This window comes from Camelus ferus, chromosome 7, assembly GCF_009834535.1.
Source record: "Camelus ferus isolate YT-003-E chromosome 7, BCGSAC_Cfer_1.0, whole genome shotgun sequence".
NCBI classification, from domain to species: domain Eukaryota; kingdom Metazoa; phylum Chordata; class Mammalia; order Artiodactyla; family Camelidae; genus Camelus; species Camelus ferus.
Window position 1 is genome coordinate 73,576,579 of NC_045702.1, and position 24,617 is coordinate 73,601,195.

Here is a 24,617-nt window from a genome sequence, read left to right on the forward strand (position 1 = left end):
GTTAAGGTCAAACGTAAGGAAGCATAGAGAAGGATTAATGAATATTGAACATTGGGTCATTTTTAAATATTGCCTTCCTAGCACCAGAGAGAAAGGGCAAAGAAAACTGGGAAGTGCACCTCACATTGGAGGGCACTGGGGAGCAAGTTGCCAAGTCAGTGCTTGCAGTTAGCCGCTTGTTCAGGAGTGTGCTGGGTCCTGAGCAGGGGTTGGCCTGAAGGAAGTCAGAACACATTGCTTTAGACTGTGTCTTTTCTGGAAACGGACATATGCCTTAAGGAAACTTAAGTCAGTTCCCAATTTATGCATTCTCTTCTTTCATTTCATTGTCGCTGTCACAATACAGACTCTCACCTTCGTTATCCTGAACTGTTCCAGTAGCCAGATGTGTCCCACCTGTCTCTAATTTTTCCCATTCGTGCTTCACACCACCACCCAAATTATATTCCTAAACAGCAGGTGGAATCAAGTCTCATCTCCTCAAAAAGCTTTCTACAAACTCTCTTTGCTTGCAGGGTAACATCTAAATGTGTTAAGTTTTTGTGGTGGTGGTTTTTGTGTTTTGTCTCTCTCTCTCTCACTCTCTCCCTCACTCACTCCCCCCACCCCACCTCTCTCTCTGTCTCAGACTTTCTACAGTCTGGCCCAATGCAGTTTTCCATCTTACATGCTACTCTGTGCCGCCAACTTTTACTCCAAGCATTGCTGCTTCCAGGACACACGTTGCCATTTCACTTTCATGTCACTCTTCATCCTTTTTTCCCCAAGTGGAATTTCCTCTCTGTCCATGTCTATCCTAAAACCCTACTCATCTTTCAGAAATCAGTTCTGACTACCCCACAAAGCCTTCACTGAGTCCTGCCTCTCACTCCCACCCCCTGGTATCAGAGGGCACCGGGGAGCAAGCTGCCAAGTCGGTGCTTGCAGTTAGCTACTTGTTCAGGAGTGTGCCGGGTCCCATTCTCATGAAGTACACCCATTGTACACTTTTGAATATATTTTATGAATATAGTAAGGTTGAAAAGATATTCTAGAATATATGTGTGCAGTTTAAACAACAATGATAAAATAAGTACCCACAAAACACTACCCAGCTTAGGAAGTAGAACAAGGCCAGGATACCTGAAGCCCTTTCTGTCACCTCTCCCTACCATCCCTGCGTCTGCCACAGGGAACTCCTCTCCTGAAATCCGTGTTTATCGCTCCTTTGCCTTTATAGTTTACCACATGAGGCTATACCCCTCAGTAATAAACTGTTTCATATCATATGCTTTTGAACTTTATTGACATAGAATTATATTTTTTGTATTTTATTGCTTTTTAGCTCAACATTGTGAATGTCACCTCCGTTCATGTGTATTACTGTAGTTTTTTCATTTTCACTACTGCATGGTTTCCTGTTACATGAATATGAATTCCTCTGTCTGCTTCCTGTTAATGGGCATTAGAGTGATTTCCAATTTCTTAGTATTAGAAACTATGCTGTTATGAACATTCATGTAAAGGTCTCCTGGTACACATGTGCAAGATTTTCTCTCAGGAAAAATTTCTGAATCTATTCCTAGGAGTAGATTTTTGCTGAGTCTTGGGTTCTGGGCAACCTCCTATTGACTAAATAGGGCCAGAAAGCTTCCAAAGTATTTGTACCAATATGTATGCTCCTACATTCAGTATATGATTCCCTGTTGCTTCATATCCTTGTCAGAATTTGATATAAAATCAGTATTAAGTTTTTGCTAGTATAGTAGATGTGGAATGCTGTACCATTGTGGTATGAATTTTCTTCCTGATTTCTAATGAACATCTCTTTATGTGTTTGAGTTAATCATTTTCCTCATCTGTGAAATGTATGTGGATGTCTCCTGCCCACATTTCTGTTGTTACTGCTGTCTTTTCCTTATTGATTTATACATGATAGATACTGTATTTTTGTTGGTTACATGTATTGCAAATATCTTTTCCCAATTTGTGGCAGCTCTTTCTCCTTTATGACCCCTTGTGATGAAATCAAATTTTTGATTTTTTATGATCAAATCCATCAGTATTCTCTATTTATTTGCATTTTTGTGCTTCAAGAAATCCTTTCCTATCTTAAGGTTATATTGTTTTCTAGAAGTTTTAAAGTTGAGCCCTTCACATTTAAATCTATAACCCCTCAAAAATTTGTTTTTCTATATGGTAATGAGGTAGAGAGTCATCCTCAAAAATGTTTAACGACAGCATTTAGTTCATTTCAGTGTATAGTGACATTTAATGTATTAGATTGTAAACACCAGAATGTGTGATATTGTATCTTAGTCATCTCTGTATCCTCCACTGTCTTAGCACAACACTTTCTGCCTAGGGGGTACTCAAGTTGACCAGAATATCATGGCCACTGGACACCTCCCAATGCCCCTGTCTTTACAGTGTGCTTCTGACAACACTAGGAAGAAAGCACTGTAGCAAGAAAGGGACATAATGGCTTTTTCCTTCATCTTCTTGGACACCTCCCCTTCCCCACCCCATCCTCCACAGATGTTCCCACAAGCTGCTCCCCTGATCCATTCCTCATAAGCACAGCTGGACAACGGGACTCCTAGATATCAGGGAACATTGTGAATGGCAGCAGTTTTGTTTGAGCCCACAAGAGCCTCATAGTACACCTCCCAGCAGTAATGTAGGAAGCCAGGGATCGTCCTCAACAGTGTGGAACCCATCCCAGCCTTCATTCAGACTCATCCCAGCCTGCGTGGCTCAGACATCACTAATCATGGAGAAGAATCTGTTGTTTTGGGGTGCCAGTTTCCCTAACCACAGGCTGGCAGTAAAATGAAAATTCCAGTGGATTCATTTTGCTTTTTAAGCACAGAGTGAGTTAAGGTGGCACTAAATGCAAGTATAAGGTTCTTTTCTGAATCATACAAGCATGAAAGGGAAGTACTTCTATACCCAGCCTGGATACATTTATGTCTGCTCTTCCTATGCTTTCGATATGAGCAGTTCAGCATGTATTTATCAGAATAAACATTTCCAGAATATGCAGAGAAGCACTGTGAAGACTGGGTGGCAGAATAGCCTAAAGGAGAGAGTCTGGATTTGGGCAGATTCCTGCTTGGTCAGTTACTTTCTGAGCAGCTCAACCTCCTCATCACAAAATGGAGATGAAGACACACCTACCTTGCAGAGTGTTTGCAGTCACTAAATGAGGTAATTAATACAAGTGCACAGCACTGGCTGGTGTGTTCTCAGTCATCAATAAGTTCTTTAAGGGTGATGATGATGAAAAAGAGAGTGAGGAAGAGGAATGATGATTGATTATGATGAAGTGACCCAATCCCTACTCTCTGGAAATACATACTTTATGACGTCTGCACAGATCAATAATTCAGAACAAAGCTGATTGCAGTAAGAGCTAAAATTACCATAACCATATTTTCTAAACCAAAAATGGAATTGTGGAAGTGTGATCTGATAAATAAATGAATCCAAGAGCATATGGGGATCTAATATTAGAAACCGGGATTGTCCCAGGGTATCTGAGACAAGCAGTTCTCATAGCTATAATAGAAGCGCTGATCATTTGCCATAAGGAAGACCAGTGTTGTCTTGGAGATAGTCCCGGGAGGAGATGATATTTGAGTGGGGTCCTGATGTGCCTTCAACAGGTAGATAGGAGGAAAGAGAGGAGGAATTCTGGGTAGCAGAGGGAGTATCACAGAACAGGACAGAAGACGTGGAAGACATGGCTGTATCCCCCCCCCCCCCCAGGACCTTTTCATTATATAGAAAAAATTGCAGATCATCCTCAGGACTCCAGATATTCCCCTGGGGTAGGAATGGAAGCTGGGAAAATAGATGGGGGTAAAGTTAGCAGGAACCTGAGTACTACCCTGACCCACACCACTGTTCAATCAAAGCAGCTTTGCTTTTTGTGTGTCATTTATTGCCTTTCTGAAGTAAAATTAAATTTGTAAAGGACTTTCTATTGCTTATTGGAAGAGAAAAAAAAAACGTACTGGATAGTATGCTTAGCCCTTGCCTTGTTTTCTATAACTAATCCGTATGATGCTTTTGGTGATCCTGTGATGACCTTTGCTTTAGTTACTTGTCTTTTTTTTTTTTTTTTCAATCTTTATTTTTATTTATTTATTCATTTTCTAAACATTTTTTTAATTATAGTCAGTTTACAATGTTGTGTCAATTTCCAGTGTAGAGCAAAATTTTCCAGTTATACATGAACATACACATATTCATTGTCACATTCTTCTTCACTGTGAGCTACCACAAGATCTTGTGTATATTTCCCTGTGCTATACAGTATAATCTTGTTTATCTATTCTTCATATGCTTGTCAGTATCTACAAATACAGACTCGGAGTTCAAAATTTGTAGTTACTTGTCTTGCAAAACTGAGCTCTACTTGGGACAAAGGTCAGCAGTGTTGTGGATGTCATTGAGGTCAGAACCAAACTTTGTGTCGGTTTTTTTTTGTTTTTTGTTTTTAAATATAGTCAGTTTACAATGTTGTGTTGGTTTCTGGTGTACAGCATAAAGTTTCAGGCATACATATATTCCTTTTCATATTCTTTTATTTTAGGTTACTACAAGATACTGAATATAGTTCCCTGTGCCATACAGTAGAGACTTGTTTACCTATTTTATATATAGTAGTTAGTATCTGCAAATCTTGAACTCCCAATTTATTCAGACCCTCTCCCCACCCCCAGTAACCATAAGTTTCTTTTCTGTGTCTGTGAGTCTGTCTCTGTTTTGTAAGTAAGTTCATTTGTGTCTTTTTTTTTTAAGATTCCACATATAAGTGATATCATATGGCGTTTTTCTTTCTCTTTCTGACTTTCTTCACTTAGAATGACAATGTCCAGGTCCATCCATGTTGCAGCAAATGGCATTGTTTTATTCTTTTTTATGGCTGAGTGGTATTCCATTGTATAAATAGACCATAACTTCTTTATCCAGTCATCTGTCAATGGACATTTAAGTTGCTTCCATGTCTTAGCTATTGTAAATAGTGCTGCTGTGAACTTTGGGGTGCATGTAACTTTTTGAATTAGAGTTCCTTCCAGATATATGTCCAAGAAGGGGTGGGGGGTACAGGTCAGTGGTAGAGTATATGAGTGTGTGCTTGGTATGCGCAAGGGCCTACATTCAGTCTCCACTGTGTCTATTAAGTGGAATAAGTAAATAAATGGATGGATGGATGGATGGATGGATGGATAGATAGATAGATAGATAGATAGATAGATAGATAGATAGATAGATAGATAGATAGATAGGGCCCAAGGAGGATATGGAACAAACGCAACCCAGTCCTCAATGCAGGGTTGTGTGATTCAGATTGTGATTCAGATTCTTTTGTGGGGAAAGGGAAGCCCTTCTGAATGTCAGCTAGGAGGTGAGATAGTGACCTTGAACGGTAGTTGTTGGATACCCTGAGAGGAGCACTGGTGGGAAGTTTACAGAGTACAATATAGCAGCCTCCCAGCCTGGTCCTAGAGGGGTGTACTGAATAGACAGGCTCCTTTGGAATAGATGTGACCCATGTCTGAGCTCCTTAAGTTTCTGAAGATGAGTTAGAGAGGCCTCTACAGGAAAAAAGAGCAACTCAGATGTGTCATGTGGGAACACAGAATGTCATCTAAGAATGTCGTCATTGTAAGAAGAGTGTGAGAATCAGTGAATTGCAAAGGTTTTAAACTCTTGATTGTAGTCCCACTCATTTGTTCTGGCCTATTTTAATTGGCCACACTATTATCATGAGCACATCAAAATGAATCCATGTACATGTTCCATTTATCTCCCAGGTATCCAAGTGGCAGTGAAACTTACATTTAGAAAGGGTAAACTAGAAAATAGAAATTCACAGGAAATGTCCAAGAGAACATGGCCACCGTTAGAAAAAACAGGACACAAAAGTGTGTCATAGCTTTTTGTGCTAGCAAAGATGCTGCTGCTTAGTGGAGCAAGGAGACATGGAGTAAGAGCTCAGGGAAGCTCATACTTCACATGCTTTTGTGTAGATCCTAATAGTAGATGACATAAGTGTTCTCCTATTAGAGGCAAAACCCTGCCTTTTTAGTGATATATTATTGCTTTCAAAAATTGTCAAGGATATCTAATTTTAAAAAGGGACAGAATAGTTTTTAAAAGTTCTCTAGGTAATTGTGATGCACACCTCTAGCTAAAACCCACTTTTGAATAGGCTAGAATAGGCAGTTGAGCATTAAATGGACCACTATTGTAAAACATACAATATAAGGCCAAGAAAATGGTTAATCCTTTATAACTCAATTGTTTCCTAAATACTTCACTAAGGAAATTATAGGATGGTTAAAATAATTCCACTGTTACTTATGTGATTCATTCTTTCAAAAAAATACTTTTAATTTTCTAAAGACCTCTTAAGCAGCTATGGATTGACTTCTAATAAAACCATTGTCTGCAAATTACAGTTAAAATATTTGAGTTAGTAATTGGTTCTTTTATATATATGTATATATATTTTTATTGAAATATAGTCAGTTTACAATATTGTGTCAGTTTCTGGTGTACAGCATGATAGTTCAGTCATACAGGAACATACACATATTCCTTTTCAAATTTTTTTCACTGTAAGTTATTACAAGATATTGAATATAGTTTCCTGTGCTATACAGTATGAACTTGTTGTTTATCTGTTTTATATATATTAGCTAATATCTTCAAATCTCAAACTCCCAATTTATCCCTTCCTACCTCCTTCCCCCTGGTAACCATAAGTTTGTTTTCTATGTTTTTGAGTCTATTTCTGTTTTGTAAATAAGTTTGTCTTTTTTTTTTTTTTAGATTCCACATATAAGTGATATCCATATGCTATTTTTCTTTCTCTTTCTGGCTTACTTCACTTAGAATGACAATCTCCAGGTCCATCCATGCTGCTGCAAATGGCATTATTTTATTATTTTTTTATGGCTGGGTAGTATTCCTGTGTATAAATATACCACAGCTTCTTTTCCAGTCATCTGTCGATAGACATTTAGGTTGTTTCCATGTCTTGGCTAGTGTAAATAGTACTTCTGTGAACACGGTGCATGTATCTTTTTGAATTAAGGTTCCTCCTGGATATATGCCCAGGAGTGGGATTGCTGGATCATACGGTAAGTCTATTTTGAGTCTTTTGAGGAATCTCTGTACTGTTTTCCATAATGGCTGCAAACAACATTCCCACCAACAGTATAGGAGGGTTCCCTTTTCTCCACACCCTCTCCAGCATTTATTGTTTGTGGACTTATGAATGATGGCTGTTCTTACTGGTGTGAGGTGATAGCTCATTGTAGTTTTGATTTGCATTTCTCTGATAATTAGCGATACTGAGTATTTTTTCATGTGCCTGTTGGCCATTTGTAGGTCTTCATTGGAGAATTGCTTGTTTAGATCTTCTGCTCATTTTTGGATTGGGTTGTTTGGGGTTTTTTTAATTAAGTTGTATGAGCTGTTTATGTATTCTGGAAATTAATCCCTTGTCAGTCTCATCTTTTGTACAGTAATTCTCCCATTCCATAGGTTGTCTTTTTGTTTTGCTTATGGTTTCCTTTGCTATGCAACAGCTTGTAAGTTTAATTAGATCCCATTTGTTTGTGTTTGCTTTTATTTCTATTGCCTGGGTAGATAGTAGTTGGTTCTTAATGTGTTTCATGATACTTCAAAAGTGAAGCAGCAAGATGAAGTGTAGGTATTGTTAAACCTGAAATTCTGGTAATTATTCACTGGATGTAACCTAAAGATTTTGGAAATCATTTGTATTTGAAAATGAGGGTAAGTGTAAGATTCTAAAAACCTTCAGTCATAAGATGTCAAGATTTATGTAAAGGGCTGTAGTAATCAAAACAATGGAAATGCTGGCACTGATACAGCCAAGTTAACCGAGGGACACTGTAGGAAGCTCAGAAGAAGACCAACAGCGTTTTGTATTTGGAGACTCATATTTGGTTGAAGCAACACTGTAAATCAGGAGATGAAGGACAGATTCTCAATAACTGGTGCTAGGACAAATGGTTATCCACACAGATAAAAATAAATCCTACTTCTTACCTCACACAAAATCAGCTCCTGGTGGATTAAAGATTGAATGTGAAACACAAACTACTAAAACCCTTAGAAGAAAATTTAGGGAAAAATATGTTTATTTCATCTGGCTTGAAAAGGATTTTTTAAACAAATCACAAAATGCCCAAACATAAAGCAATATTATTGATAAGTGTGATTCCATTAAAATTTTAAGGGTCTCTATGACAGAACACCATGAACCAAGTGAGAAGACGAGCCTCACATTAAGGGAATGTGTTTTCAATACATAAAACAGACAAAGGCATGTGATCCTGAACATATAAATAATAAAGAAATTTTATGATTAATAAGAGAAAGACAACCCAATGGGAAAAAATGGACAAAGTAAGTGATGAAGAAATTTATGAAAGAAGAACTCTAAATAGCTAATAAACAACTGCAAAGATGCTCAACACTGTAAACAGCAAATGAAAGCAATAAGAGCATTTTGTATCCATCAGATTGGCAAATGTTTAAAAGTCTGGCAATTCCAAACATTGACAAAGATACAGGGAACTCTTTCTACTGGTGATAAAGTAAATCGGTGCTGCCACTTTGGATAGTAATCTGGCAACATCAGATGTATTTGAAGATGCACCTGTACCCTACAAATCAGCGCTCCACTGCTGTGTTTATACCCTGTTCTTGTTCACACACACTAGAAGACATTTTCAACAATCTTAATTACAGCATGGTTTTTAATTGCCAATATTGGGTGGAGGAGAAATCCTAAATGTGCATCAATAGTACAAAAAAAGAAATAGAGAGTATTTCTATAATGGAATATTATATAGTAGCTAAAATGACTGAACTATATCCACCAAGTAAATAAATTTCAACATAATGATTAGTGAAAAACCAAACTACGGAGTCACATATGTAATGATAGTTGTGTAAAATATAAACATTTACAATATCATATGCTGTTTATGAATATATACATATGAAGTGAACGTCATAAAAACCAGAAAAAGAAGAACAAGCATCAACTATAGAATAGTGGTTACCTTTGTTGGGAGGGGAATGAATTCAGAAGCCATTCAGGAAACTCTCTAGCCATAAGATTTTCTTTTTTATAGCAAAAAGTTTGAAGAAAATGTCACACAATATTAACTTAATTGGTTGGGGAGTACAAGGATGGAAATTTTATTACTCTCAACTCTTAAATATTTTTAAATAGTACATAATTTAAATAAAAACAAAAGACAATTTTCATCATAAATGTATTAATTGGAGAAGGATTCTCAAAAAGTCAAGTGTGACCTGCACTCTACCCACAGATCTATGAGTGTACAAGTCATCTCAGACAAGTAGTTATCAGTCCTAAATTTAAAACTCTGTGGGTGGGCAAACTTTTTCTATAAAGGACCAAGGAGTAAATATTTTTGGCTTTATGTACCATTCAGTCCTCAACATAGCTACTCAGCTCTACTATATAAGTACAAAAGCAGTCATAGGCAATATGTAAATGAATGAATATGACTGTGTTCCAATAAAATATTACTTAAAAAAACAAGCAGTGGCCTGGATTTGGCCAGAGGGCCAAGTTTACCAACTCCTACTCTAAACTCATAAAGCTCCAAATTCCAAACATTACCTCGTAGTCCAGAATATAACCCCAATCTTTAGTATTTTATATATGCAAGTATAAAGTCAGTTTGAAAGTTTCCTATTGAATAAAACTTAACCTAACTAATATTTATTAAATGTTTCCCATGTCGCAGGCACTATGCTAAATTTACATGCCTTTCTCATAGGATCTTGTCAGCAATCTTATGAGATAGACACCATGATCATCCCCATTTTCAGATGAGGAAACTGGGACTTAAAGAGGTTAAATGACTTGCCTAACATCTCTGAGTTAATAAGTGATGTTAGTCATAAGACACAAACCCCAGGTTCCCAATCCCGCCGAAGCCCATGCTGTTAATCACACTGCTGCTCTGTCTCCCTCTACCATGTCCATCATGCCTTCACAACGTAAACCATCTGATGTGAAAAATCAAGACATGGATCAAAATAAATAAAACCTGGCATATTAGATTCTAATAATTAACACATATTAGGCACATTTTAGTCAATAACCCATTTCTTTTAGAAACTTAGCTAATAAAGACTTAAAAAATACATGGAAATGAAGTCACTTTTCAATTACCTAGAGTGTGGATGAGTAAGTGTAATTAATAGACAATCCACAACTTCATCAATCTCCCTATTTTTGTTCTGTTATTCCTCTCTTTGTGGTATGATGATGTAAGATCCTAGCTTGGGTCTTTCCAATTTTCTAAGAAATGGTGACTCAGACCACAACTGAAGATAAAAGACTAAGTCCCCTACACTGCATTTAGAGAATCACCAACAGTGACTGGTGGGGATTGCTGGAGGAGCTGCTAGTTCATGAAACCAGCTCTACTTACTTGTCTTTCCCTACACTCTCCCAGTGCCGAGTAGAAGAGCTCTTATTGGGAGAAAACAATTTGTGAAGCATTTATCATCCCTTCTCCCTACCCCACCTGCCCTGAGGGAAAAAGTATTAGACTTGTCCTGTTGCCTTCCTTCAGGATTGGGGATGCTTGAACCACCTTTGCCCTCTACCCCATGGGAGACCCACGTTTGTTTCTTGCTTTAAAGTGGAGCTTTTGAATCAGTAGAGACCTGATAAGCTGGAGAAGGGGGGAAAAAAGAAGAAAGATAAAAAGCAAAGAGGGGAAGCTCTAGGGCAGCCTGCACTCCCACTAGTTCCTATAGGCTGAGAGGACCCTATGGAAGGTGATTTGAGGCTTAAGCCATCTTTCTGGAGGGATATTTTCTGGACAAAGGGACCCCTGCTGAAGGAGGCTGTAGGTTGTATTATTCATAGTGGAGGAAAGGAATGCCAAATGGAAAAGGAAGGGATCAACATATGTGTCTCATAACATGGAGAGGAAACCTCACATCAGGTCTTCCAAAGAAGTGACCCAAAACATCCTTAGAAGAGAGACAGCATTTGGATGCCCATGAATTTAAATTCTCTGAGGTCAGAAATCATGTCTTTCTTGATCTCCACCATATCTCCAGCACCTCGAACACTCCATGGTCCAAAGTGAACACTCAACTAAGATCTGCCACACAGAGAACAGAAACAAAAAGAGCAGAGCAGATCTGCTACCAGCTATTCTTGTTAACTCAAGAGAACATTGCTCTCTTACATTGCCTTGCTGGCAGAGCTTCTCTCGCAGACTGCAGAGGTGAGGAGGAAGAGCAGGGGATGGGGAGAGCAGATGGCGGAGAGCAAGATCCTTTCCCTGCTTAAGTAGCTCAAGCCTTCAGCCTGGTCTGCAGTGGGGCAGGGGTAGGGGAAGCCCTTAATTGAGGGTCAGGTTGCAGTGCTAACTGTACTATGTATTTTTAATAGCTGAAAGTGCTGAAAAATAATGGAATTGGAATACTACCCATCAGGAAAGGGGGAAGGGTGTCAACAGAGCACAGCTGGTAGCAGTTATTGGCAAAACAAATCAATCACACATTTATACCTCAGTGACTAGAAACACTTCGAACAAGTTACATTAATAATGTGATATCCTTGGAAAACAGAGGTGATTAGACAATAAGGATTCTACATCAGAACAAGTCTGTGGAATTGTTTTTCTAGGAATGGTGATGAATTTGAAAGTTTCCATTCACGCATTTATACTCAATCTTTTTGATGACAAGGGGCCGATAGTTGTAAAATGACTAGGCAGTATCGCACCAAAAGCAATGCAGGAAGGGTCAGCTTCCAAAAGTAGCACCATGATGATGAACTCGGGCATGTTTGAGGGACTGTCACCAAGAGATATCCAACGATTACTATATAGAAAGTGCAAAAAACTGAATGGAGGTGGTGATGAGGGTCATAATCTAAAGCAGGAGCCATCGACAAAAAAAAAAAACCCAAAAAACAAAATACACCCAAGGAAGTGGAAGACAGGACCAGAGAAAGCATCATGAAGCAGATCTAAGTCATTCTTGAATGCCCAGCCACACAGTCTTAAAGGAACTGTCCAGCCTAAATGAAGGAGTACAGTGTGGGACAGCAGAAGCTATGTAAGCATGCAAAGATTATCCTGCTATCTTGGTACCAATGTCACTCACTAGGCATTATTCATAAGTTAATCAGCTCCTAGTGTATATTAAAAAACTGAATTTTATTTCCCAAAGTTAATTTGAATTTTTCTTTATTTTCTCTAGGTCACAGAGACTATGTTTGCTTTGTTTATTTGTTTGAGAATTAAATGAGATCATGCTTCTAACATACCTAGAAAGTATCTGGTGTAAAACTATGTTCAGTAAGTGCTAATTACTGTGAAGGGTCCATTTTTTCATCTGAGTGGTTCACAACTGTGTTAACAAGATCTTGGGTAATTAATTGAGAGTTTAGTATACAGAAAGAAATCTTAAGGCACGTACATAGTAGCATAAGTGTGAATGTTCACACAGAGAACTGAAAATAATTTGAGTCTACTTAAGATGCGTGATAAGAGTAATACCACTTTACTTGCCTTTTTCAAAATAATTAATTATGAAACTTACTAAGTAGCAGCAAGTGGTGCCCTGTGCTCTGATGATGAAGAGTGTTTCATATATCTGATTCCAACTGCAGTCAGTTCTGAGGACTTCACATCAAATTGCATTTATTTTCTCCGCTTAATATTCTATGCATTTCATTGGATGCTGGGGTCATTTTTCGAGAATTTGGTAAAGGAGTAGAGGGAGCGAAATGACCATGAATGAAGATTATGAGTAGGAAAGTCTCATTTTGAAAATGGTTGATTCGCCAGGGGATGTACGTGGAATTCTGATAAAAGCCAAAGTTACATTGATCAGACAGTTATTAACCTAAACTGCAAAGTGGGGAGAGTTCAAAAAGTGTATTGCGAAGCTACAGTAAACCAGAGGCTTTTTATTCTGGTGATTTAGGAAAGGTTTACATTTTTATTTCCAGTTAACCTATCAATAGTGATGTCACTTAAATATTCCTAAGGAATATTATCTCGTCATTATTGCCAGAAAACATGCTGCCCAATTTCATAGCTCAGCTGTTCTCATGCATGGATGGACAATCTGAATTAACTTGAACAGAAACAAGATTTCTAGACACTGGGCTACTATCCTAGTTGTAAAATTTAAGTAATTAATATGTGTCTTTAAATAGTAAAAAAATAAAGTGGATAATGTTTATTTTGTGCATCAAAATGATAGTGATACAAAGCTACTCTCTTTATTCAGTGTTAGTATAGCAGTAGAAAAATTACTGTAATCCACACATTCATTAGCAGTATAATTGAATATGGTGGCACTGAGTAAGAGGGCGGTCTTAAAATTAAGCTATTAGAGAAAGACTATTTTCAATATGACCAAAGATAGTCGACCCCAGGGACGTGAGTTTTTCTGCTGTGTATACATATTCCTTATGCATATTAAAATCGCGCCCAACGACCTCCATTATTCTGTTGATCTGAAAATTTGATTGTATAAAAATAACATTTATTCGTAGAGAAAGTAGCTGAAGTGACCAGGGAAGTTTAGAACCATAAAGTACTCACCAGATTTATTCACAGTTATAGGTGTTCCCATTACACCTTTAATCAGACTTCTTTCTCATCCTTTTCATGCTTGAATGAACGTGGACTTCAGAGCAGTTTGTGACACATGGTTATGTGTATATTTTTATACAGTAGCCCAGAGGTTAATAATAAAGCACAAACATCTTCAGTAGTTTCTTGTTCCTTAGAAGGCACGTTTAACTGTGAACTGAGTAAAAACCACTGTCGTGCCTTTCTTTCCGCCTCGACAGCGCTGAAGCAGCCTCTGGAAGGGCAAGGGGCTCTGGGTTTGGGAATTAGGGAACCTGCATCTTGTCTTGTGATGTCCACTTAGAAGCTGTGTGGCCTTTCACAAAACCCTATTCCTCCCTGAAGCTCGGGGTCCTCGCCTTAAAGTTAGGGTAGTAGAAACCGGAGATAAAAAGATGAATAAAATAGGCTCCTGGCCCTCAGTGGCCCTGTGTAGGATTTAGTGTGTACAGTGGGTACATTGTCAGCAACTGTTTCCTTTATTTACTTCACCCCCAGATCAATCAATCAGCCAGTCATTCTTTCTCTTGCCCACCCTCCCTTGCGCGCGCACGTGCTCTCTTGCTCTCGCTCTTTCTCTCTCTCTCTCACACACACACACACACAGAGACAACACACACCCCAGTCAGTACTGTGCTAGGTGCTACAGAGGATGTTGTCGAAGTGTAACTCATGACCTCTGTGCTCAGACTGTACTTTGGCAGTATAATTTCAAGTTCTATATGAGTTTATTTGCCAGGGCTTCTCACAGGACTCAGTACAGAAATGAATGTGTCTACTTTCAGTCAGTTATGCCAACACAGGCACAGGTATGTCAGAAAGAAAAGAGATGCCTCCACCTTGTGGCTGGGTCTTCCTCACCTGGTCCCTGCTCTCTGTAAGCTTACTTTTCATGGCAAGTAGAAGACTGTGTTGTTTTTACTTTTATATACTTTTTCGCTTTCATATTTTAACAGGTATTAAGGACTTCTTTTTAGCCCTTGTTCTCTTGGAACTCAAGGTTAGCCTTGGCCGACATGAAGTAGATGGCATTCATTCATTCATTTAAAAATGTTAATGAAGCTCTTATTTTGTGCTTGACTAGTCAACAGTGGAAAAAAAGTCGTGAGCAAGACACAGATCTGCTCTTCAAGACAACACCCCAAGGCCCCCATCTCTCAGACTCCCACACCCCCTCACCTCCCTGCAAAAAGACTCCCCTTCTCCCACTAATCATTTTATACTTCACACAGTAACAGTTTCTGTCCCCACTACAAGTAAATTTTTATCATCTATTATTTTTAAGGCAGAGTGTTAGCTCTTAATAGAAGGTACAAAGACACAATCTCTCTTTCCAGGATTATAATTTAATAGGTGCAGAAATGGGGGTGGGGAGAGTAAATACACAAATGGTTAGAATTAGAGGCGGGAAGCAGTTAGTGCTGAAAGAGAGGCATGGCCCACGTGCAGGGAACACTTAGAGAAAGGAGGTGAAATCTCCCCTGGAGGGACCAGCGACACTTCATGGGGAGCTGAGGGGAGCCTAGAGGAATGGGCACGGTTACAAGATGAGACTGGAGGCCTCGGGGAGGGTGGCAGGAGTAACTAGCAGAAGTGATGGAGGGAGCAGAACTGCAGGGCCAGGAGCATCAGCGAAGAGCAGAGGAGTGCAAAGCGGACCAGGTTAAACCCAAGAGAAGGCTGGGGTTGAGTTGGAAGCTTGTGGGCACAAGGTCATGAACCACCTTCACACCATGTGAGAGAGTTTGGATTCTTTTCAAGAAGTTTGAGGAGGGAGAGTAGGTGTTTGAAGAAGAGAGACACCAAAGCAGAGGTGAGATTTAATAGATGATTGTGGCAGCCCTGTGGACCAAAAGAAGAGAGAGAGGGTGAATGGAGAATGGAGGCAAGAGAAATTGGAAGTGACAGGCTGGAGGTACAGTGGGAGTAGAATTGATGGGGCTTGGACGCTGACTGGGTGAAAAGGCAGCTCTGAAATCTTTAGCAATTTTAAGAAGCAGTTTCAACTCAGTAACCCTGATGCCACTTGTCTTTCTATAACAATATCTTAAGAAACTATCTGTATAAAAATGAAATATTGAAACAAAGGTTTCCAAGGATGGCTTCTCCAATGTGGGCAAGGTTACCACTACCTGATTTTTATGCCCTGTTCTTGAATGATTTCTTAAAGCCTTTGTCTTAGTCCACTCAGGCTGCTGTAACAAAATACCACTGAGCAGCTTATAAACAACAGAAATGTGTTTCTCACAGTTTTGGAGGCTGGAAGTCCAAGACCAAGTCACCAGCATATTCAGTGTCTGGTGAGAGCCCACTTCCTGGTCCTGTGTCCTTACAAGGTGGAAAGGACAAGGGAGTTCTCTGGGGTCTCTTATGTAAGAGCGCTAATCACCTCCCAAAGACCCCGCCTCCAAATACCATCACTTTGGAGGTTAGGATCTCAACCTGTGAATTTGGGTAGGGGGGATACAAATATTCAGACCACAGCAGCTGTCATATATCATGTTCATTCATTGTTTTCAAATCTGTCCCCATCCCACACCCACCCCACCCCAGGTTAATGCTTCTTTGGTTCTGCCTCCTCCCAGATCCATTCTCTTTCTTCCTCTCCTCATTCTGTATCCTGGAGGACTGATTACTGTGTCTGCATCACCCAAACTCTCTTAGCCTCTGGTTTCCTGTTGCATTTGTCTGATGAGAAGCACCAGCAGGTGCTCAGAGGGCAAGAAGAGAGAAAGCATGTTAGTTTTCTATTCATGCTTTAACAAATTACCACCAAGCTAGTGGCTTAAAACAACAGATATTTATTACCTTACAATTCTGGAGTTCACAATTACAAATCAGTTTCAGTGGGTTAAAATCCACTTGTCTTACCAAGAGTTCTGGTTCCTTCTGTAGGGTCTAGGAGATAATCACTTCCTTGCCTTTTCCAGCTTCTGGAGCCACATACATTCCTTGACTTGTAGCCCCTTCCTCCACCTTCAACATCAGCAACAGAGCATCTTCCTTCATCTCTATCCTGAAATCTCTCTCTCGGACTCTGACCCTGGTGATTACATAGGGCCCACCCAGATACTGTGGGATAACCTTCCCATCTCAAGATCCTTAACTTACTCACATCTGCAGAGTCCTTTTTGCCATGCAAAGTAACATAGTCACAGATCGCAGGGCCTAGATGTGGATGTCTTTTGCAGGGATGTTATTCTCTGTGCCACAGTGAGGTTGGGGTATTTCTCACTCCTGTTGCTCCTGCCTCAGTGCTCTGGGCCCATCTTTCCTCTACAACTACAGCTCCAGCCAGACGGCTGTTCTTTCATGGTTCCAGCTCTCACTAGGCTTCTGTAACTGTCTGTCTTACCCCAGGGTCTTCCAGACCACAGGTGGTAACCACATCTACCATAGTCATCCTTTAGTGCCTCAACAGACCTCTTTGCTTGTCTTAACCCTGCCCACACCTCTGAAATAGTTCCATCATTAAATTATCTTCAGAATTCCCACTGACTGATACACCCATCTGGGTATACCTTTCACTCTAATTCACATAGTTAACGTATGTGCGTATACACACACACCCACCCACCCACCCAGTAAATGTAAAGGCAGGTTGCAAGTAGGTTGGCTTCAGGGAAACAAGGAGTGGTTATCTCGTGCCAGTATAGTAGTCATCACACAAAGACCAACACTTGCATCTGGAAAATAAATCTATCTGATTAGATAAATATGCAGAATAATAATCCCTCATTTACTCTCAATTACATCCAAGGAAGAGAAATCATAGCCTGTGTGGAGTCCACAATGGAAAGTTTTCATTTTGATTTGCTTTTGTTTATTTTTCAATCAACTAGGGAAACTGACTTCCTGACCTAACATAAGTGATTTCTGAGCAAATGAATAAGCCACTAGATGAAGTGCCAGTGATAGCTTTCTGTTCTTGCTCAGGCGGATAATTTTAAGATATTTCCCTAGTCTCCTCTTCTCTCTTGAGCAGTCAAACCGGCATATAAAGACGGAATTGTTGGTGCTTATTTTTTCCTTTGTAGAAAATATTTTGCTTCAACCAGCTTGTCTTTAAAATCTTCCTTGCGTTCCTGTCAGTCGCTGTGCTCTCGCTCATCCCTCTGTCCTAGTCCGGGGTTTGGATTATCTATCTGCCCAGCATTCAAGGAGGTTCTTTTCCTAAGAACTATTTATCAAAATCAGAGAATGAAAAAGACCATTAACATCCTGTTAGAATTCCTAAAAGGCAGTATTTATCAAACCAGCAGAAGATGTTTCGAGCTTTTAACCTCTCGGTGTTAATTTTGGAAAACCATTTGCCTCATCTCTCCACTAAAAACACTTTCAGCAGCTCAGCTGCTTCTCTACTAGAGTCACTGTGTGGGAAGCTCACCACTAGGTTTCATTTTTTTCTCTCTTCTACCATCATAATGACCATGATGATGGTCATGATACTACAATTAATAATGAAAGATTATATTTGGATAGTTTAGCATTTACAAGGCATTTACATAAAGTTTATATTATTTGGTTGTGGTCAGGTCTGGTTGACATATAATCATGAAACCAAATATAACACTTTTTATACTTCTTGCCTAAATTTGGTTTGAACAATAGGGAGCATAGAGTCAAAAAACAGCTTCTGAAAACCTCCTCCTTTCAATTGTTAAACCATCTGTTGAACAAATACATATGGGTATCTCCTGTGCCCTTGGAGGGAGTCCCTGCCCTTGGGAGGCTTACAATGCTGTAATAGGCAGAGGCCAAGAAGGTCGTCCCTTGGTACCCATGGGGGTTGGTACCAGGACCCCTACAGATACCAGAATTCAAGGATGCTCAAGTCCCTTATATAAAATGGTGTAGTATTTGCATATAAGTTACTTACATATAATGTATTTTGTGTATATTCTGTATATGAAATATATTTGCACATAAACTACTTAAATGTGACTATACTTCGTCTTCTTGTAATACCTAATACAACATAAATGCTATGTAAGTAGTTGTAAATACAATGTAAATGCTATGTAAATAGTTGCCAAGTGTGGCAAACTCAAGTTCTGGTTTTTGGAACTTTCTGGAATTTTGGCGGGGGGAGTATTTTTGATCCATGGTTAGTTGAATCCGCAGATTCTGAACCCCTGGAAATGGAGGGCCAACTGTATTTTAAACGAAATGCTAAGGAAAGGCGCCCAGCCCAGACTAGTGGGATCATGGAGAGGCTTCCTGGATGCCGGCATCCCTGACGTTTGTCCTAAGGGATGAATGGGATTTAGCTATTTGAACTGGGGGAGGGCAGATTGTAGACAAGGGGAAGCGTGTACGAAGGCACAGAAAGAGAACTGCTCCACATGCTTTAGAATACTTTAGGGTAGGAGATGATCCCCCGGGAAACATGAACAGAGCAGGGGAAGGGGTACCTGAAAAAGGGAACATCATCACCAGTTAGATGCCCTAGGAGAGTGAGATTTAGAAAAAGAGCAATCTGATAAAATTCCCTGTATGAGATTAGTGTTGGTTATATTTCACAAGGAAAAAGCAAAGTTTTGGTGAGAAAAATACCACATTATGATTTAGAGCTGACTTCCACAACTGGGCTACTGCGTCATCTTTCAGTTTCACATATATTTCCATGTTTTAATTTGGAGGATTTTTAAAGTAAGAATGAGAAAGGGAAGCCCCTGAATAAAGATCTCCCCCTGAATCTCCATCAGAGTGGCCCCCTGATTTGGATGAGCAGTCAAGGCACCAAGTCGAAGACTGAACTTTTTTTAACCTGTGACTAAATATTTCTAAAGGGTAAATACACAAATAAGAAAAATAGAATAAGGTCCACCACCTACATCTCAGGACTCTGCAGCCTTTAACTTCCTATTTTCCTCCTGTTCCCCTCACCTTGATGACCCTTCCAAGCAGATATGTGCTCAGGTACAACCTTGATTAAGGACCTTTCTGTAAATGCACAAGGGCTCCTTCACTATTTGGATGAAGTTCCTTTAAAGATGTTGGAACATTCCTTTTTAAGTAATTACTGTCTAGAACATAGGATAGAGTCTCAGATTTCAACATATAAATTTACTGAAGCAAATAAAATTTCAGTGCCCTCAAACCTGTATTTCAATTTCCAGTGAGGTTAGAAGTTCTTTCTAGAAAAGCCTGCTGATTTGATGGGCCCCTGTGCCTTGCTGGGGCAGTCGTGCACAGCAGTTTATAACAAGAGTCAGGTACTGCATCAGACACTTGGATCCCACCTAATTCAATCACCAGTCTCATGGAGGACTTGGGGAAGCTGACCGAAACACTCAGTGTAACCCCTTGGAAAAGATTTTTACTATAATGGTTATTAAATAATATAGTTATTAAATAACAGAGGTTAATTGTGAAATGGTGTTAGCTGTGAAAATATAATATTAAAGGTCACTATAAAGTTGAAAATCAGCCTGTCCTTTGCTCCATCAGGGCCATTATGGCTCCAGTGTCCTCTTGTCAGAGCAGCCAGTTATGATGTATATAGCAGGTGGAAGCAAAGACCCTGATTCTGATTTTGCTTTTCTGATTTCAGACTCAGCCTCCCTCCTCTTTCTCTTGATCCTTTAGCATTTATTTCCTATAACAATAACATACCTGTCTCTAACAGTTTCTGTAGGTCACACCATTACTGAAACCTCATTTGGTCTCCTGTAAGAGCTACTGAAATTATTATGATTTGGCTGCAAGTGCCTGAGGCAGTAGTTCAAGAAAGCTTCAAGGTGTGCCGACGTGCACGAAAGCTGAACTTTTTATGTCAAGAAAACGAAGACAGTTACTGTAACTGAAAAGCAAACCTAGCATTCATGTACTTGGCCGTGATTACCCGGGGGGCTGCTTGTCAGGAATGGGGACAGGTACAGATGACACAAATGCAGTAGGAACGTTCCCTGCCCAGGAGGAGTCTGGAGTCAGGGGGAGAAACTAGCCTGTAAGGGAGGAATTATGACGAAGCTAACCTGTGACCTCGGACTATAGCCACACAGATGGTCCACAGCTGAGCCTTTCATGAGGCAAAGAATAGAGACATTGATGTTTGTTAGCATAAAATGGTAAAGAAGTTCAATCCTCACACCGAATTAGAATCCAGGATTACTTCAGTCATTTATAATCATGCGAAACAGGTTTATGTGATGCAGGCGTGGTGAGACGGCAATTAACTGAGTGTGACCAGCCAGCCATGTCTGTGAAAATATCCAGGCAAGCCTTGAGCAGAAACTGCCACGACTCAGGGCTGAAAGTCAGTCCAGGATTAATATAGTCCTTATAAAGATTTAGTTGAGCCAAACCAAATACTTTCTACATGACTGTACTACCAAAATGCATACAACGCAGAGTTAACATTTTTCTCTTAGAACCTGAACTATTAAACTATTTAAGAAATACTGAAACTTTTACCTTTACTTGCCTTGGCTTTCCAATGAGAAGAGAAGTTTTACCTGCAAAGCCTCAAGACAAGTTCAAGGATTTGGTAATAGTTTTGTTAAAGAAAAATCTGCCAAGATATGAACAGAAATGTATGAACAGAAATGCAGAACTGTTAGGCTGGGCCAAGAAATAGCAGTCTTAGCTCTTGCCTCTAAGACATTGCTATAAGGTTGTCAGTTGCTCCAGGGGGACTGGAGATAAAAGGATTTCTAACATAGGGGAAAAAATGAATGCCTATAATTCACTTTACATCCTTTGGTTAGTTTCCTGCATTTGACATCTCCTTGCACTGCTCAAAGCAATGCATGCATGCGTTCCTGAACTACTTCTGCCTGGTTTGGGTCCCTTTCTCTCTCTCAATCTTCTCCCCCGCCCCCGTGCCCCTACCCCTCCTCTCCTCCCACATCTCTGTCTCAGTTGTAACTAGAACTTGGTATCTTAAAAATTCTTCAAGAAGCAGTGGAGGAGATCTTGAAAGTCTTGTTTTTAGTCAGGTAGCTCAGTTGTAGGTAGTTACGTGGCATAGGGAGTATGGCAAGAGAAGATGCATCAGAGTCACAACTGGTCTTTTCCTTCATCCCTGAAAGGGCTGCACATTTGCCATTGGTTCTGTCATATTAACTCCCTCAAATGGTTCACCTGTGATGTAGGAAAGGGACTCTTCAGCTGGCTGCCCCACGGCAGCTGCAGGAAGTCAGACAATGTCGGAAGGTAACAAAAGAACCTCCTCTTCCCCTAACAACTCCATTTTCTTATTCATTTGGGTGCTCAGAGGATGAAAGTGAAAGGAATCAAATCCCCGGTTTATTTAGGGAGCTCCCTGTAGAGTGACTATGTATAATACTGACATTGGAATGAAAGGGAAAAGTAAACCTTTTTCCCATTTATGTTGTTCCACAAGAAGAGATGGGAGTCTTGCGGCTGGGCCTGGACTGTGTCTGTTACCACTGACACTAGGTCCAAATGAGTTGCCCCACTTTTGCAATCTGCCCAGAATCCCTGTAGATTCAGATGCATGATGGTAGTAACATTTCCACCTTACTGCCTGATCAGCATCCCTGCAGAAAATTTTTTTCTGAATTTGTTAAGATGTTGGACTGTTTCCGAACTTCATGGCTTCCAGTGAGGCAGGAAATCAGAAGGGCTGGGGTGAATGGTGGAACCAGCATTAGGAGTTGAGAAGACAAACTGCTTTGGGAGAAAGATGATACACCCGGTCTGCTGGTGTCGAGCTAGGGCTGCCCATGGGGCATCATGGTGAGGGTGTTTAGTAATCACTCGGGTATGTGAGTCTGAAGAGAGTAGCCAGGAATAAAGACTCTATTATACAACTTCACTGGAACTTTTTTTACTTCTCCAGTTTGAAACCTCCAGGTGCCTTGAGGTTTCAGTCCTAGGTGAGGAATGCTGGGAGGGGGTCATTGGTCCCTACTTCTGCCGCTGTCTTGGATACGAGGCCACAGGCTAGGGATGGACTTCAGGCTGTGCCTGTTACATCCTGGGAAAGGAGACAGTTAAGGAGACCTGGAAAAAAATGGTGCCAGCATTGGCCCCAAAACAGAGTCCTGTCTTTTGTGTCTTCTGTGAAATATGGAAGTCATGCCAGTGAAGCCAACCTCTTCCACTGCCTTAAAATCCTACTTCCCAAGGCCACCAAGCACGCAAAGGGTGAAGTCTTTACCTTCATTACATTGGAATCCTTGCCCCTTAGAGAATCCTTTTTAGATAGAGATGTCACTTCCTTGCTGCAGTAAACATGTGTTTGTTCTCCACTCCCCCCACCCCACTCCCCAACTTTGGGGGAAGGGGCATATTGCTCTTGTTCTTGCCCAGCAAGCAATGCCCACCTTGATATGTTCTCTTACAGGGAGTTTATTGCAATTCTGTCTGCATTATCAAGTTTAGGCTGAGATCTGCTTTGTTTCAGGGACCCTACTAAAAGAGCATTTTTGCATAGCAATTCATTATGCTTTTTTCTGGCTAATTTGTCTTAAGTGACTTGCACTGAAATGAAGAATATTTTAATTCAAGGTTTCCTGACAGTAATGGTGCTGTGGGAGTTACATGATTTGCTCATGGTTGAACCTCTTTTATTCCAAATGTCTATTTGCAAAGGCTAAATGGGGATTGCTTATGGAACCCAGGCATTTCCAACACTTCAAGAGAGATTGGTATTTAACCAGTTTCTGGCAGTCAGGTGTGAGCATGGCAAAGATTTAGCAAGGGCATTAGTCATGTGTGGAGAATGGAGGAACTCATTTTTAATTCAAAGGACTGTGATAGAAAATTTATCATCAAACTTGGATATCAACCAGCCACAATATCACACTATCACCCAGGGAAATTTAAATGATGCATAACAAAAAATTCTCAGAAAGCCCCCAAACCAGTCATTCCATCCAACACGCTAAATTAGATGCTACGCTAAGCCCAAAGCTGGTCCTGTGTTCAGTGAAAAGACCTTAAAATATTTACTGCTTGATTCAGAGCACAGGTGCTAGCTTATTTTGAATTGCAATGTCAAATATATTCCCTAATTTTTAAAAGAAAATCCTCTAAATAGTTTAGCTGTAGCCTCTGCCATGCTGGCTAAATATAAGTGACATATCCATCACAACCTCCATGGTCCAATATTTGAATTTCTATAAAGATAAAGTGTGATGGTCAGATTCAGGATGCAGCCAGGGGATTAGCCTTTTCTAAAAAGAAGCAGACTGCAGCCAAAGTGTTCAGATGCTATCTGGAACCTGGTCGTCTATGGATGCTTCTCTAGTCTGTTGGAAATACTACTTGAGTAAAACCATCTTTGCCTGATTTGACATTTCTTTAATTACAGGTAGGAGATCAGATCATTGAAATCAATGGGGAGAGCACAAGAGACATGACACACGCCAGAGCGATAGAGCTCATCAAATCGGGAGGAAGGAGAGTGAGGCTGTTGCTGAAGCGCGGGACGGGTCAGGTCCCAGAGTACGGTACGTTTCACGTTTTGATTCCCCCTTTTCTGTTTCTTCTGTGCACTGTACATGCCTGTGCTTATTTATAAAGCTACATCAGTTCTCTAATTCTACAGAAATGTATATTTAGTGGTCAAAAGACTTCTACATACACGTATGTATATTTAAGCACAAGTGTAGATATGTGTGTGAGTTTTCTTTTGTTCCCTTATTTCAGTAATGTTGAAAATTGCAAATATAGGACCTTTCAGGGCATCTCTGAGTGTGCTAGGAGATCGAGCCATGTGTATACATTTGACTTTTGTCATTTGACTGATAGTCCTCTGTTCATTTGAGTCCACAGTAACATATCAGTAATTTCCTAAGGTGGCTGATGCATCAGACTATCCAGTGGGGCATGTAACTGGGGCCAGGGGACAAACAAGACCAGGCCCTCCAGGTGTGAAGATTAAAATACAAACTTCAGTCCATGCAGTGATTGCACTTCCTTGGCATTTAGGGATATTCCAAAAATCTCATGTTGTGTATCTAG

The 24,617-nt window shown here is 40.0% G+C and overlaps 1 protein-coding gene across 5 annotated transcripts in view; it reads left to right on the plus strand.

Annotated features, from left to right (window-relative positions):
- The window catches only part of MAGI2 (membrane associated guanylate kinase, WW and PDZ domain containing 2), a 1,116,223-nt gene that overhangs the window by 1,044,796 nt on the left and 46,810 nt on the right, over positions 1 to 24,617 (plus strand). For all 5 annotated transcript variants that reach the window (XM_032484131.1, XM_032484132.1, XM_032484133.1 and 2 more), the window contains one exon: positions 23,965 to 24,103. In XM_032484131.1, the coding sequence (XP_032340022.1) occupies positions 23,965 to 24,103 (139 nt within the window). The remainder of the gene's footprint in view (positions 1 to 23,964; positions 24,104 to 24,617) is intronic.